The sequence below is a fragment of the Cinclus cinclus genome, chromosome 3 (assembly GCF_963662255.1).
Source record: "Cinclus cinclus chromosome 3, bCinCin1.1, whole genome shotgun sequence".
NCBI lineage: Eukaryota > Metazoa > Chordata > Aves > Passeriformes > Cinclidae > Cinclus > Cinclus cinclus.
In genome coordinates, this window is record NC_085048.1 from 116,471,548 (window position 1) to 116,485,410 (window position 13,863).

General features: G+C 51.4%; 1 protein-coding gene across 7 annotated transcripts in view; it reads left to right on the forward strand.

Moving 5' to 3' along the window:
* The first annotated feature begins 1,204 nt into the window (after window positions 1-1,204).
* The window catches only part of PPP2R5D (protein phosphatase 2 regulatory subunit B'delta), a 29,987-nt gene continuing 17,328 nt past the window's right edge, over window positions 1,205-13,863 (forward strand). The window contains exons 1-6 of one of the 7 annotated variants that reach the window (XM_062490712.1): window positions 1,205-1,352; window positions 3,645-3,697; window positions 4,801-4,890; window positions 11,355-11,574; window positions 12,648-12,847; window positions 13,239-13,349. In XM_062490712.1, coding sequence (XP_062346696.1) covers window positions 1,346-1,352; window positions 3,645-3,697; window positions 4,801-4,890; window positions 11,355-11,574; window positions 12,648-12,847; window positions 13,239-13,349 — 681 coding nt within the window. In that variant the 5' untranslated portion in view covers window positions 1,205-1,345. Of the gene's footprint in view, window positions 1,353-3,644; window positions 3,698-3,971; window positions 4,029-4,352; window positions 4,419-4,569; window positions 4,571-4,800; window positions 4,891-11,354; window positions 11,575-12,647; window positions 12,848-13,238; window positions 13,350-13,863 lie in introns of those variants that run through there. The other 6 variants (XM_062490718.1, XM_062490714.1, XM_062490716.1 and 3 more) reach the window with 6 other exon arrangements.

Below are 13,863 nucleotides of genomic sequence, written 5' to 3' on the forward strand. Positions count from 1 at the left end.
ATGGGCGAAGGACACAGACTGCTGGACTATACTGATGCCTTGGGTTTTAATTTATTTAAATCTATTGCCTTGCTTTCAATGATTGCTCTTCTGTGCTTAAAAACTGTTTGTGATAATCGTTATTTTTCTTTGCATGAAACCCAACTGTACAAGACACTACTACTGTTAGATATTTATTACTGTTCATGATTATTTACTATTATTATTGTTAGTTAATTACTGTTAGATACTTATCTATTATTAGATATTTATTTACTGTTAGATATTTATCTGTTAGTTACTATTGTTAGATACTTGTCTGTTATTAAATACCTATTATTAGTAGATATTTAGAATAGAGACTGACAAGGTAAAGGCCTTGTCAAGCTCTAAAGGGGGGAAGTGATGTCTTGGGTTTTAGCTTTTTTTCAGATTCTCTGCTGCTTGGTGTGTAACACTGAAATTTCATATTAGATGTTAGTAAGCTCTCTTCACGGGGTGGTTAGACAAAACAATCCCTTCCCAGCTAGAGAATCAAGGACAAGCACTACTCAAAAAGTACAAACAATGGGGAAGGAAAGGGGACGAGCCAGGGGGCTCAGAGTTCATGGCCTGGGGCTGTGGTTGGACAATTGACCCCAAGAGGCAGATGAACCAAAACTCATAAAAGTGTAAAAACTCGTGACCAGGATCCATCTTGGATTTGATTTGGGTGTAGCCTCAGCTGGGCTCTTGCACTGCCCAAAGTGTATCCGTTCAATAAATACCTGTTTTATTCCTTCTGCTCTGTCTAGTCTCTGTTCCAGGTCAGCCTTTCCAGGCTTCAACACCAGTGTCAACCTCCTTCCCATACTGTGTTCTTCAGAGGCAGCTGCACCTGGATTTACCAGCCTGATCTGGAAATGAGGAAGACTGATGGAAAGCAAAGGATAGCAAATGATCCTAAGTAACATTTTCAAGAGACGTAATGAGAGCCGTGTTTGGCTGTGGATGAGCTCAAACAATCTCCCCAAAAGATGGAGTTCAGAGCAGGAGATACCAGAGAGACCTGGAAAGACCAGGAGAAAGTTCTGGTTAGAAAACCACTGTGAGACAAGTCTCTGGAGAGCACAAAGCTCTTCAGAGAAATCTTCTGAGAAATCAGAAAAGGGGCAGAGCCATCTTCTTTGAAATGTTACTTGAAAGGGGAACAAAAGCCAAGGAGAGGTGAATTGAGGCAGAGCAGACACTGCAACCTGCTGCTAAAGGCAGCCTCTGGAAATGTAGAGGAAGACAGTTTTCTGTTCCTCAGCACTATGGGCTTCTTCATCTGCTTACCCAACTGTCTCCTGGCTGGAACGTGTAGAGAAAATCGTGGAGAGTTCAGATGGAAGGTAGGGCCATCCTTCCATGCTGAATGCATCCCTCCTGGAGGCAGGAGAATCCACATGCCCCCTACTTTGCAGTCCTAGGTCAGGGGCTGCCTTTGTGGCAAGTCAGGACTGCTGGGTCTGGCTCAGCAGGTGCTGCAGGTTGGTGGCATAACAAGGCCTGTGGCCCCAGAGCAGGGTGCAGAAGGTCACCTCAGGACTCCATGTGTTTGCCAGGAAAAGTCACAGGGCTTCTTCTGCCAGATGAAGCAGATGTACATGAATGAGCACAGGATTGGCAGAAGCTCTGGCTCAGTCCCTGCCAAGGGACTCCCCACTGGCATTCTGCAGTACCACCCTTCTGGAAAATCTGGAGATGGGGACCTTCATGTTTTTCTCACTGTCCAGGAAAATGTTTTCCAGGTTTAAACCTCTGCACGGAAGAGGCAGCATGTGCTGTGGGCAGGCACGGGGAGATGGAAGGTCTGGGGCTGGAAAGGTCAGGAGACAAATAAGGAGCTGTGGGTAAATGAAGGGCTGGAGGGGGAGGAGAGCTTAGACTGGTAAGCAGTGATGTGGAGGGAGAATAGGGAAGGGTGCAGTGCAGCAGAGATGTGGAAACAAGAGAGGCTTCCAGGAAGTCCTTCACAACCTGGGCTGGGGAATGTGATTCCCAGGCACCTGCTCCAGGATGCTCCCTGAGGGGGCCGGCTCCACGAGGAGATAAAAGTTGTCTCCATGCCTTGGCTCAGCCAGATGAGCCCTTCAGGATCCGCGGACTCGTGGGCTTGGCATGGGACAGCCCTGCCCCCCGCTGGCTCCCCTTTGCTGTGCACCCCCATCCCTTTAGCCCCCCAGTGGTCCCCTAACCCTTATCAATCCCCCACAAAGTGCCCACCATGCCTCCATCTTCCTGAAGCTCGCAAGAGCTCCCTGCCCCTTGGAATCCCTGCCCTTTGCCTCACAGTGCCCCCAGTGCTCATGATTCCCCCAACCACTCCCTGCTCCTCTGAACCATCCCATAGCACTGCTGCCCATGAAGCTCCCCAAAGGGGAACTCCCCAAAGGGTGCTCCCATTTCCCCCTTAGCCCCTGAGGCCCTGGGGACTCTCAGATGTCCCTGTTGCCCTGCAGAACTTCATGATGTTCAGGGGCTTCTCCTGCTGCCCCCCTGATAATGCCACCTTCTCACCCTGCCTGCAACCAGTGGGACAGGAATTTCCCCAGATTTTCTTCCAGTGCCTTCTTTTTTGGAGATGATCTTGGTGGCCACCTTTTGCCACAGTGCTAGACGGAAGTTAAGCCCAAACATCAGTCACTTGACACTAGGACAGTCAGGGGCCAAATATCAGTGTAGTGAAGCTGAGTTTCATCAACCTCCAGGACCGAAGAAAGCCAATCCAGAATTCCATGTGGGAGCTTATGACAGGTAATGATGATAGCTACAAACTCTTCGAGGAAGTGGCTTTCACCTGCTTACACTGGCAGTTTCCTGCTCACAAGTACCCAGATGGTTGTGCTGGGGCTCTGAGTCACTTGTGCATGACACAGAGGAAGGACAGCAGAAACCAGAACCTCGCTCTGCTTCTGAGGATCCTGTGGAGTGCCAGTCACTGTCAGGACAACAAAGATGATAAGCACGCTAACAATAAGCTGATGCACTGATCTTTCAAAACACTCTTAAGGAATCTTTTCCTCGCATGTCATGCCAGGTTAGTTCATCCAGTGACTGAAAAGACTGTGCTTCTGCTGAAGCACCTCTGACATCACCCAGTCCTGTGCTTCTCTCTGCACTCATGGGCACAATTCATGAGATCCTTACCCCTGGCCTGACTGAAGTGAATGGGAGCTCCTGCACCTCTGGCAACAGGCCAGCAGACACCACCTTTAGGATAATGACAGTAAGAACTGACCTTAGACCTTCGAGATATCATGTGCCCTAATGAGGCGGCCCTTTGCGTAGGTCCACGAGTTGAAGGGCAGCTTGCTACCTGCTGGTTGCTTTTTACCCAGCAGTTTGAAGGTGACACGAGCAAGGCTGATAGACACCATCGTCCCACTGTGAGGATGCAGGACCACCTGCCAATGAGCTAGTCGGGCTGCCCCATGTGAGCAGGGAAGTGTCCTTGCCCCCTGTCCCAGGAACAGCCTTCTCCAAATCAGCAGCCACAAAGCTCTGGCTGTGCTGGGCCTTGCAATGCTCACATGCACATGCAGAACCTGGGGCCAGCTCAGGCTCTTGGGGCTCCTCCTTCCTCGAGCGATGCAGAGGAGAGCCGGGCAACGGCCACAGTCACTTTTCCTCCCTCTCTCCAGGAGCCACCTGCACGCAGCGGGGACTTGAGAGCCCCGGGCAGGCGCTTGTCCCGGTGAGTCCCGCACGCCCCGAGTCCCTCCCGCGGGAAGAAGCCGAGACCGAACCCGCGCCCGGGCCGCTGCCCCGGAAGAGCCGCTGCCGCAGCCCCGCCCCCGAGGATGTGCCCGGCACCCGCGCGCTCCGTGGCCAATCAGAAAAATCGGGCGCCCTGCGTCAGCGGCACGCGGCGGCGGCGGAGGCTGTTGCTAGGCAGGCCGGCGCGCCTGGCCCAATGGGAGCGGGGCGCTGCGGCCGGGCCCGGGCGCAGGCGGCGGCGGCGGCGGCGGGCGCGGAGCGGTCGGGGGCCGGCGCTCACCATGCCCTACAAGCTGAAGAAGGAGAAGGTGCGGCCCTGGGAGCGGCGGCGGCGCCGGGGGAGCTCCCGAGCTCGGTGCGGCGGCCGGAGGGCTCGCTCTCGCCGCCCCTCCCCGGCGCGGCCTTCGCTCGGCTCGGCCCTCGGGCGGGGGCGCGCGCGGGGCTGTGGCCGGCAGGGGGCGGGGGCGCGGGCGCGCGCCCGCGGCGGGCGGGTCGGGTGGCGCAGGAGGGCGGCGGGGGCGCGCGCGGGCCCGGGGAAGGCGGGCGGGAGGGGCGGCCGGCGGTGCCTCCGTGCAAACCCGGCCCGCCCTGCCCTGCCCTGCCCTGCCCTGCGCGCTCCGCCGGCCGCGGGGATGCTCCCGGTGGGGGAGGTACGGCCGCACCCGCGTCCTGGCCCCGCTGCTCCCTCCGCCGGCCGGGTGAAGGCCCGGATCCGCCTCTGCCGCCGCCCAGGGCGGCCGGGCCGGAGCTGTGGGTGCCCTGGCACCGCGTATCTCCGAGGAGGCCGCGCCCGGGGGAAGGGCTGGGTGGGCACGGGGCCCCGCCACCCGCAGGTGCCCCGCTGGGTAGGGTTGCGGTGACCGGGACGGGAGATGCCAGCGTCGCTCCTGGGCTTGGGTCCGTGGCCTCGCCCTGGGAATCAGCTGGGGGCAGTCGTTCAGGATGCCCTTCCTAGGAAGAAAGGGCTGGATGTCCAGAGCGGGGCGTGCTGCGGGAGTGGTCCGTGGCAGCACACAGCAGAGAGGTGCTAAAATTCTGAACAGGGTGAAGTTTTCTCTGAATGTGGTCTCGTTCTTTCAGGAGTCTCCAAAATCTACCAAAAGCACCGCAAAGCCTGGTAGCAGCAGCAGCAGTAGCGGGAAGGATGGCGGGGCAGAGAACTCAGAAGAGGTAAGGCTTTCACCTTGGGTACAGCAGTATGTGTGTGCAACTCGTCTTTGGGGACGAATTAAATCTTTCATTTTAGCTACTTGAAGCTGTTCCACTAGATACCACATGTTACCAGGATCTTAAGAAGTCAGAGAAGGAAAATTGGCCCAAAGGCAACAATGACTACGGATGAGACTGAACGAGTGTCATACCCTACATACTTGCAGAAAGACGTTTGGCACAAAGCTGAGGGTGACTGCTGCTCACAGAGGTGGGCAGGGCATGGCAAAATTGGCTGTAGAGAGGGGCAAGCCATGGTTATCAAGGAGCTGGAAGCCTGACAGATGGGAGCTGCTTCTCTGCTCCTGTCAGAACAAAGTGCCACAAACTCTGTTGTCACTTTGTGTCAGAGTGGGAGAGTAGTGAGAAGCAATAGGAAGAGATCTGTTCTTCTGAGGCGTTTTCTGGAGGAGTGAGATTAGGAAGTAATGGATAGGAACATTTGAAAGCATAAACTGCTAGAGATTAAATGACTCTCCTTTGGTATAACAGCCTTGTTTCTGAACGCAGCATTCCTCACAAGAAGGCACAGTGTGTATTCCTAGATGTGCAGTCTCACTCTCAGTTTGGATGTTGCCAAGGTAGATACATTAGAATGGCCTCAGCAGAATATGATAGTATGATAAGCTGTCTAGAATTAGCACAAAATTGTGTTCAGTGGAACTTTTCCCGTAGCCCTGAGTTTGTCTGGCATTCAGGCAGTGGTTGTGGAATTTCAGAATTGTCTCAGAAGAATGTTATACGCGTCTGAGGAAGCATGCATGTATGTGTGGTTTATTCATTTTAATACTGCAGTTTGGCAAACAAGCTGTGCCACTTCTACATCCATAGAAGCTTGTGTGCTCTAGTCTTGTCTGGAATTATGCTTGTAATTTGGAGGGTTGGGTGTGGGAGACGTGTAGGGCTAGTGAAAACTAGGAAGAAATGTGTGGTACAGTTGCATTGTTGTAGTCAATGTCGTTTTAGAGTCTATTCCAAAGCATAGATCTGCACTGCAGAGCCTTAGAAAATAACCTTACTATGAGCTACTCACTTTTGTGCTCACACCTAACCTGCCTTGTGGCTGGCAAGGAATCAGAGTCCTACTTTGTGTGCCTTGGAGCAGGCAGCAGTTTTGTAGATCCTCCATCCTGTCCCATTTGTTCTGTGTATACAGCTGAAAACAGCTTGGTGGGAGAGCTGCCTGCAGACTCCAAGGAAGTGAGAGAACTCCTGTGTTGGCATTATGGGGTCAGACTTACCTTTTGTTTATGTGGAACTCTTTGTTGAGTTCACAGCTCTGGAAAGATGTAGGAAAGTCTGGGTCTTGCAATGGATAGCCAACAAAGCAGGTCAGTCTGATGTGCCCATCCAAGTCAGCAGTAGGCTGTGGCACTGCTCTCACAAGTGGTGCAGTAAGAAGGGAAGAATGTCACAAGCTTCCTTCTGTGACCTGAAATGGCATGTAATAGTTGCCTGGGTGCAGAAGAAACTTAGAAGTGATGTGTCTAAAATTCCCTCCCACAAAACATAGCCAGCCACTTCCTCATACTCCAGACAAAATCCAGCCCTCCTTTAAGATGGAAAGCTGGGTCTCCTTTGATCATAAGAACAGAGAGCAGAGCAGAAAGGAGGCACCTCTGCAGTGGGTACTGCCACAGGTCTCTTTCTTTCTCTGTTGAGTCTGCAGTGAAGTTTGTTCCCTCTTGGTGCTTTCTTGTCTCTGGAATACTCTGCTGCAGAATGGAAGAGAGCCCTTTACTTGATAAGAAGAAATGTATACCAGTTTGAATGCGATTTTCTTGCTCTTCAGGAAACACAGAAAGGTATTTTGACTTTCACATCGTGTGAAGAATTAGATAATGTGTGCTGTGAGCAAAACTCCTTCCTTATGTCAGAAGCCACAGGTGGTTTGACTTGAGAAACGCTGGGAGTGGTATTGCCTGGTGGGGTTGATGGGCTGAGCCCAACCTGGATAACTCTGCTGCTATTGTGAGTTTCATGCCCTGTGAATTCCCCTGTGGAGTTGTGCTCGGTTGGTTGCTTGTTCTAGGGTGAAAACTGGGTGCACTAAAGAGATCTTTCCTTTTTCTTTGTATCTCAGTAGATGTTTTATAGGCTTTCAGCAGGGGAGCAGCATGTGGGCAGCCCTCTTCCAGTTTGTGCTTTGCTCTCTCACACCATGCTCCATGGAGCAGGGGAAGGAATCAACTTTAATTTATCCTGGTACCAGAAAGTTGTGGCTTGTTTTGCAGGCAACTTGTCTGGCTGGTGGGATGAGTAAAGCTTGTTGCAGAGCAGCTCTGTTGTGATGGATCTGGGCAAATGCCATGGATTAGGAGCTCCTATGGGGATCTCTGTGGAGGGAGATGAAGAGGGTAGGAGTCAATCCAGAACCCCCTAAGCAAAGTGCTTTGTTCTCTGCAGCAAAGGAACTTTTAGTGGAGCTGATCTGGAAGGACAGATATGTTGAAAAGCAGGCACATCCACAAGGGAAGGCAAGTGTTGGATTCTCTCTTAAGTACAGGGATACTGCAGTGCTCTTAGTTTTACTCCGAGATGAGCATCTATCTGATGTGAACAGCCAGCAGAACTTGGCCAGCCTCTGGCTTTGGGGAGGCAGTTTGCTTTAGAAGAGACAAGGAGCAATGGAGCAAAACATGAGAGCAGAGAGTGGGAAATCAAAGGTATGTTTAATTCAGTCCCTCTGGAACATGATGAGTATATAAATGCAGAGAATTTCTGTGTAGCTATTTAAGGAGAAAAAATAAATAGTGTCAGATACCAAGGCATCATTGAGAGGATGAGAAAGAGTTACTCCTCCTGGCCAGAAACACTGGGAGAGGCAGCTGGGTGGGGAAGAGAGTTAATGACCTGGAAGTGGGAGCAGACATTAGCAGCAGTAAAGAGGGGAGTTGCTCTGCAGCCTCAAGGGCAGCTTGGAGCCTTGCTGATTAAATTTGCAGCTCTGGGAGAGGGTGCACATTTTCAGTGAGCTGCTGTATTTTCATGTTTTGCACATATCTCCATGGGGCTTGTTACTGCAGTACCTGGAGTTCATTATTCAGAGACAGGCATTACAGCTTGTTTGTGTTACTTCTGAGGTAGAGAGGCTCATATTAATAGGGAAACTGTGTGACAGCAGACAAAGAGAGCAGGTACTGACTTGAGGGATGGGAAGGGAAGAGTCATCCGAGGAGGAGGAGCTGAGAGCAGATCTGGGCTGAGAAGCTTAGCAAGCAGGGGATGCTCATGGGACCAGTGAGGCAGAAAGGGCTTCCCGAGTGGCGATGCACCCAGCTGCAGTAGGAGTGCCTGCAGAGGTAAGGTCATGCACAGGTAGGGGAGTGCATGAGGTGCTGGCACAGCTCAGGGTGGCTGGAGGATGTCTGTCCTCTGGAGTGAAAAGGAATGGCACAGAGCAAGCTCAGGGCCTGGGGATCGTTGACTTGTGCAGGCAAGTTCCTAACAAGGAAAGGAGGAGAGGTGATGGGAGCCAGTGGGGAGGAAGTGCTCTGGAGGTAGGGAGCCTGTGTGCAGGAGCTCTAACTCGGTTTCATTTAGTGGTGGCCTGTCCTGTTGGTACAAGGAGCTGCTGCACTGCAGTGGGGGAAGTGGGGCTGCCCCACTGTGCTTGGTGCAAACACCTCTGTGCTATTCTTTGGTCACTTCAGCATGTGCAGTGTAACAGCCATAGCAAACGGTGTCCCCCGAGCTGTTGGCTTTGTCATGGTGCATGAGCCCTGCTTGTCAGGAGGGAGCTGAGGCTGCTCAGGTAGAGGGGTGCCTGCAGCCATGGAGCAGTTGGCTGGTGTTGGTGTCAGGGAAAGAGTCTGTACGTGAAGAGAAAAGCTTTCAGGTTCAGTAGTTTTGCTGTGTTTTCAGGGATGGAAACTTCAGAGAAGAAAGTGTTAGGAAACTTAAAATAAGCTTCTACTGATTCACATGGCCAAGGCAGGAGGAGGTGAAGGCTGCAGGACAGCAGGCCTGCCACAGGAAGCACCTCCTGAAAGCAGGGATTCAACTTGATACCAGAAATTGCCTGTGCAAGCAGTCCATCATAAACACTCTGAGCAGTGCAGCATATATCTGCCCTGTCCAACCATCAGGTTTTCTCTTGCAGTCTCGGTTGTGTAACTTTTGCCTGTCTATGACAGTTTCTTAAATAGCTGGCAGCTAAACCTGAAGCTATGTTTTGTCTCTTTGTGCAACATGATGAAGACTGTGGACTGTTGAAGACTGGTGGCAAGGACTTTCCCAGCCCCCTGATGCAGCATGTTCACATACAGTAAACACACCATGCTCTGAACATTTGCTTGTGGTGTTCTTGGGTGGGTGAGGAGGACACAGGCATGTCCTATCAGCTAGGAGGGCCCCTGTGTCCTGTTTCCTTCAGTGTTACCTGAGGGGCCACCAGTGCATCTTCTGTTTCTCTCTGGACCATCTTTTCTCTGTGATGGCTCGACATTCAGATTTTTCCCTTCTTCCCTACGGAAGGAGAGTCATGCAGAGTCGAGGACTCTCAAAGGTGTCTGAACAATATTTTGAGTGGCTTGCACTGCCCTGATACCCAAGTATTCAGGGTGAGAAATTAACTTCTTAGTCTTGGAAGCTGGCCAGCAAGCTTTTGTCCTGACTTAACTTAGTAGAGACCACTCTTTAGGATAAGCTGCCTCCAGTTTGTAGTCTGGGCCTGCTTTGTTTGGCAAACACTGCTGTTTTTATGACAAGCTCATTTGGCTCCCTCCTCTTATCATGGGACAACGCTGCTCTGTGAAGGGAATCAAAAACAAATGTAAACTGTAGAGATTTCAAATCCTCTTGTCTCCCCCTACCTTGGCTTGGAGCTGAGCTTGAAACAGAACCACTCAAGATTTCCTTCAAACGGAGCCAGACCAGAACCAAATTTTTTCTGATTTCTCATTCAAAGTAATGGCTTGGCAAAAAAAACTGATGTTTTGTGTTGGGCCCTGTTTTCCACAGGGAGTCTTTGCACTTGCTCTCCTGATCCCAATCTGTAGAGCAGCATCTCCTTGTAGACAGCTTTCCCTGTTCCTACCTTGCTGCCTTCCCACATGCTGCAGGTGCAGTAACTCTTGCTCTTGCACTGCAGTGCTGTGCTGCACCTCTTTGGAAACCAGTTCAGGGAAGGGACTGTGCAGAGTAGCTGCAGCTCAGCCAGGAAGAGATTGGTCATCTGGAGGATGGAGAGCTGTGCTGAGCTCCTGCACTCCCTCAAAACACTGCTGGTTACTGTTCTGGTGAGGTGTGCATTTGTACCACTGTGCTCTATGTGGCAGCTGGGAATTATCGGGAAAGAAGGAGGTGATGTGCAAGGATTTCACTCACCTCTGCTCCCCATCCATTTTGCTATTCCTGTCATATCTTAAACAGGTTCATCCTGCAGCTCTTTGGCTGCATATACCAGCAGGAAAGAGGTGGCTCATGCAGCACAGCCAGGGTAGGCTGGGTGCTGGTTCCAGCTAATCCCTCTGCTTCCTGGCAGGATGTTGCCCTCTTTTGTGCTCAGTTTTCCTCAAGTTGGGTCAGTGTGAAATTAAAAGGTCACTTACTGAGTCATTATGGTCCAAGTGGGACTTGGAACCAGCAGAGCTTCAGCAAGGTCAGAAGAGAGCTGAGCTGAGCTGAGCAAACACTGGCTTGAGTTTCTGTTCACATGCTAAACGTGAGAAAGTGCCTCTGTTAGTGCAGTCTAACAAGACCGTACTGAGAGAGGAGAATGCAGACAGAGAGTTTGTGTGGCTAAAACTAGCGATATGGGTAAAGCTCATCTACAGAAGTTCAGACAGCAGCAAGGCAGATATGGGACAGGGCAGCCAAGATGGACTGGGAGATCCCACAGCCTGGGACCTAAGGTTGCATATCTTTGTGTGTATGGTCGGTGTGGTTTGTAGGTGCTCCTGGACCGTGAATGTAGCAATGATTGTGGTCTTCACTATTGCCTTTCCAAGGCTGTTATGTGTACTCTGTACTACATACTTCTTTGTTTTTTCCCAGGTGATTCCCTGCACAAGGACAAAGAAGCAAATTGCTGGTTTTCTAAACTTGCTTGTTGTGTGTTGTACAGGGTGCTGCAGAGACAGCAGCACACTGAGATTTCTGTTTCAACCACAGAAAGTTCTTATTTCTGCATCACGTAACTTGTTCCCAAGATGTGACTTTGCTTTCCATATCCATAGCATTGGCTGTGCTGAGAGGCTCCAGTGTCCTTGTGGTACCTTGCAGCCATGAGGTATCAGGTAAAACTGATGTTAACTTTGAAGGTGTGCTGCAAATGCAACTAGCAGCCCTAGAGCTGGCAGGAGCACATGAGATGCACTCAACACGCCTGGTTTCTTCATTCCAAGAAGATGCTGATGGCGCCTGCTTATGAGGCTTGTAGGTAAAAGCTTCTCAGTTGTTTTTACTCTCTTCTCCCTCATCAGGCTCAGCAGCCTCAACAGCAGCCGCAGCAGCCACAGCAGCAGCCACAACAGCAGCCAACTTCAAATAAGCGGCCCAGTAACAGTGCTCCCCCCCCAACCCAGCTGAATAAAATCAAGTACTCAGGGGGACCCCAGATTGTGAAGAAGGAGCGCCGGCACAGCTCTTCCCGTTTCAATCTGAGCAAAAACCGGGAACTGCAAAAACTCCCAGCCCTCAAAGGTAAAGAGGCAGTGGGGTGGAAGTGACCTGCCTGACAAGCTGCAGTTTCTCCAGGCAGAGTGCGGTGGTGTAAGGGCTCTTCCCAAAGCAACCCTTCCAGTGTCCAGCTAGTTACATGGGCAGTGCAGCAAGGATGGTTCTGGGAAAGGTGCTCGTTAGCAGGTAGAGAATTTATGGATGGCCTAAAATAATTAGAGTATTCTCAATGCAAACTTTGTACTTACCTTCCCAGTTGAACTATTTAAACCCTTGCACTTCTGTGTACTGAGGATTGCCTCAGACTCTTCAGCAGGTTGTGCAGGAAGATGGTGAAGTGCAGAGACCTTGGTGCAGACTGTCCTTCATTCCTGTATCCACCCATTCCTGGGGAAGGACCAGGCTTCCTTCTCCTCGTATTCCCATTGCAAATTACGATAGTACAATTGAACCTGTCCACATTAGGGCAGCTTGGTGTTAGCACTTAGTGTACATTATGTGGCAATTAAACATGAGTGTGGACAAGGAGAAAGCGTTTTCAGCAGTCATTGACCAGACCCATTGCTTGATGCTGCTCACGGACACAAACAAGCCTTTGGGGAAGGCCGAGGCAGTGTGTAGTTTGCAGCTGTTTCAAAAAGAGAATCTGTTAGTGTACAGCTCCTGCCATCCTGGCCCCTCTCTTCCACCCTATTCTCTGGCAGGAGGGTTAGGCTACAGTGTGTGCTGCCCAGCTCCCTTTGTGAATCCGGGGTTCAGGGCATGGCTGTCACTGCTCTGTGATGAGAGCTGGTTGCGTTCTTTTTACAGTGTACTCGGTGCAGGGAAGAGATCAGTGCTTATCAGGTTAGAAACTGCTACCACCTTTGAAATCCCTTCATGGGATAGTTGGTTCAGAGCCTGTCAGTCTGTCTGCCTCCCTTGTGCCATGTCCATAGCAGGGATAACACTGCCTCTCCCTCTTCCCCTTCAACAGTTCAAGGATGATGTGACAGGGGAGGGGGAGACCACAGGGAGCAAACCACAGTGATAGCTGGGTAAACCAGGAAGATGATCTGCCTGTCTCCAAGGACAGATGTCCCTGCTTTCTCTGGCAGATGCTGCTCCACACGAACGAGAAGAGCTTTTCATCCAGAAGCTGCGGCAGTGCTGCGTTCTTTTTGACTTCATCTCTGACCCCCTCAGTGACCTGAAGTTCAAAGAGGTGAAGCGAGCAGGTCTCAATGAGATGGTGGAATACATCACACACAACCGTGACGTTGTCACAGAGGCCATCTATCCTGAAGCTGTTATCATGGTAGGGCATGGAGCCACTGTGTGTGTTGCCTGTGTGCCAGAGAAATCAGGAAGTGTGGGAGGAGGAGGGCATAGGGATTTGTCAGAGAGGAGTGTGACCCCATTCCTACCTATTCCTTACCTACCCACCTCCAGAAAGAGGAGTGTGTGTGGGGGTGGTGGTAGTGACAGTGCCTGCTGTAGGGAGATGCGGAAGCTCTTGCCTGTGGCACAGACTGCATGTGAGGAGGTCCTGTGCAGACTGCAAACCTACAGCCTGCAAGATGGGATCAGTATGTGGGCACAGCTGTGACAAATCACAATGTCTTGCACTGCAGTGAAGGATTTGCTGCGTGGAGAACCATCATGAGGAGTCAGAATGTCATTCATGCAACTTTTTTCACTCACTTCAGTTTTCAGTGAACCTCTTCCGGACACTCCCACCATCGTCCAATCCCACAGGAGCAGAATTTGACCCTGAAGAAGATGAGCCTACATTAGAGGCTGCCTGGCCACACCTTCAGGTGAGGAGGGGTGGAGGATATAGATCTGGTGAATTTATCTCCAGGAAGTTGAGAGTCCTTGTAGAGCTGGAGGCTGCCAGCCCTGCCACTGCTGCTTCAGCAGCCTGCAAGGGTTGCTGGGGAAAGACCAGGCCTGCCACCCAGGGGTCAGAGGTGGCTTTTAGGTAGTGAAGGAAGAAGAGGTGTCCTGGGAACTGGCTGATGCCTGTATGCAACACTCACCTGCAGATGGCTTTAGACTAGGTGAAAAGGGTTAGGAAAGTGACAGTGAGCATGGTTTAGCAGAGCTCAGCAGTAGAGGTCAGGAGGAAAGCTCGAGGCACTTGCACAGGGATGTGTTGTCAAGCAGACAAAGGCAGAAAAAGAGGCAGGTACTGCAGAATGAAGCAGAAAATGCAGAGAAGAAAGAAGCTATCCTTCTGCAGCAGTGGTTAATCACTTCTCACTGCTGCAGTTGACATAGGGATGTGAGCATTGATAGAAATAGCGTGTCCTCAGCACCAGTGTGCTGTGA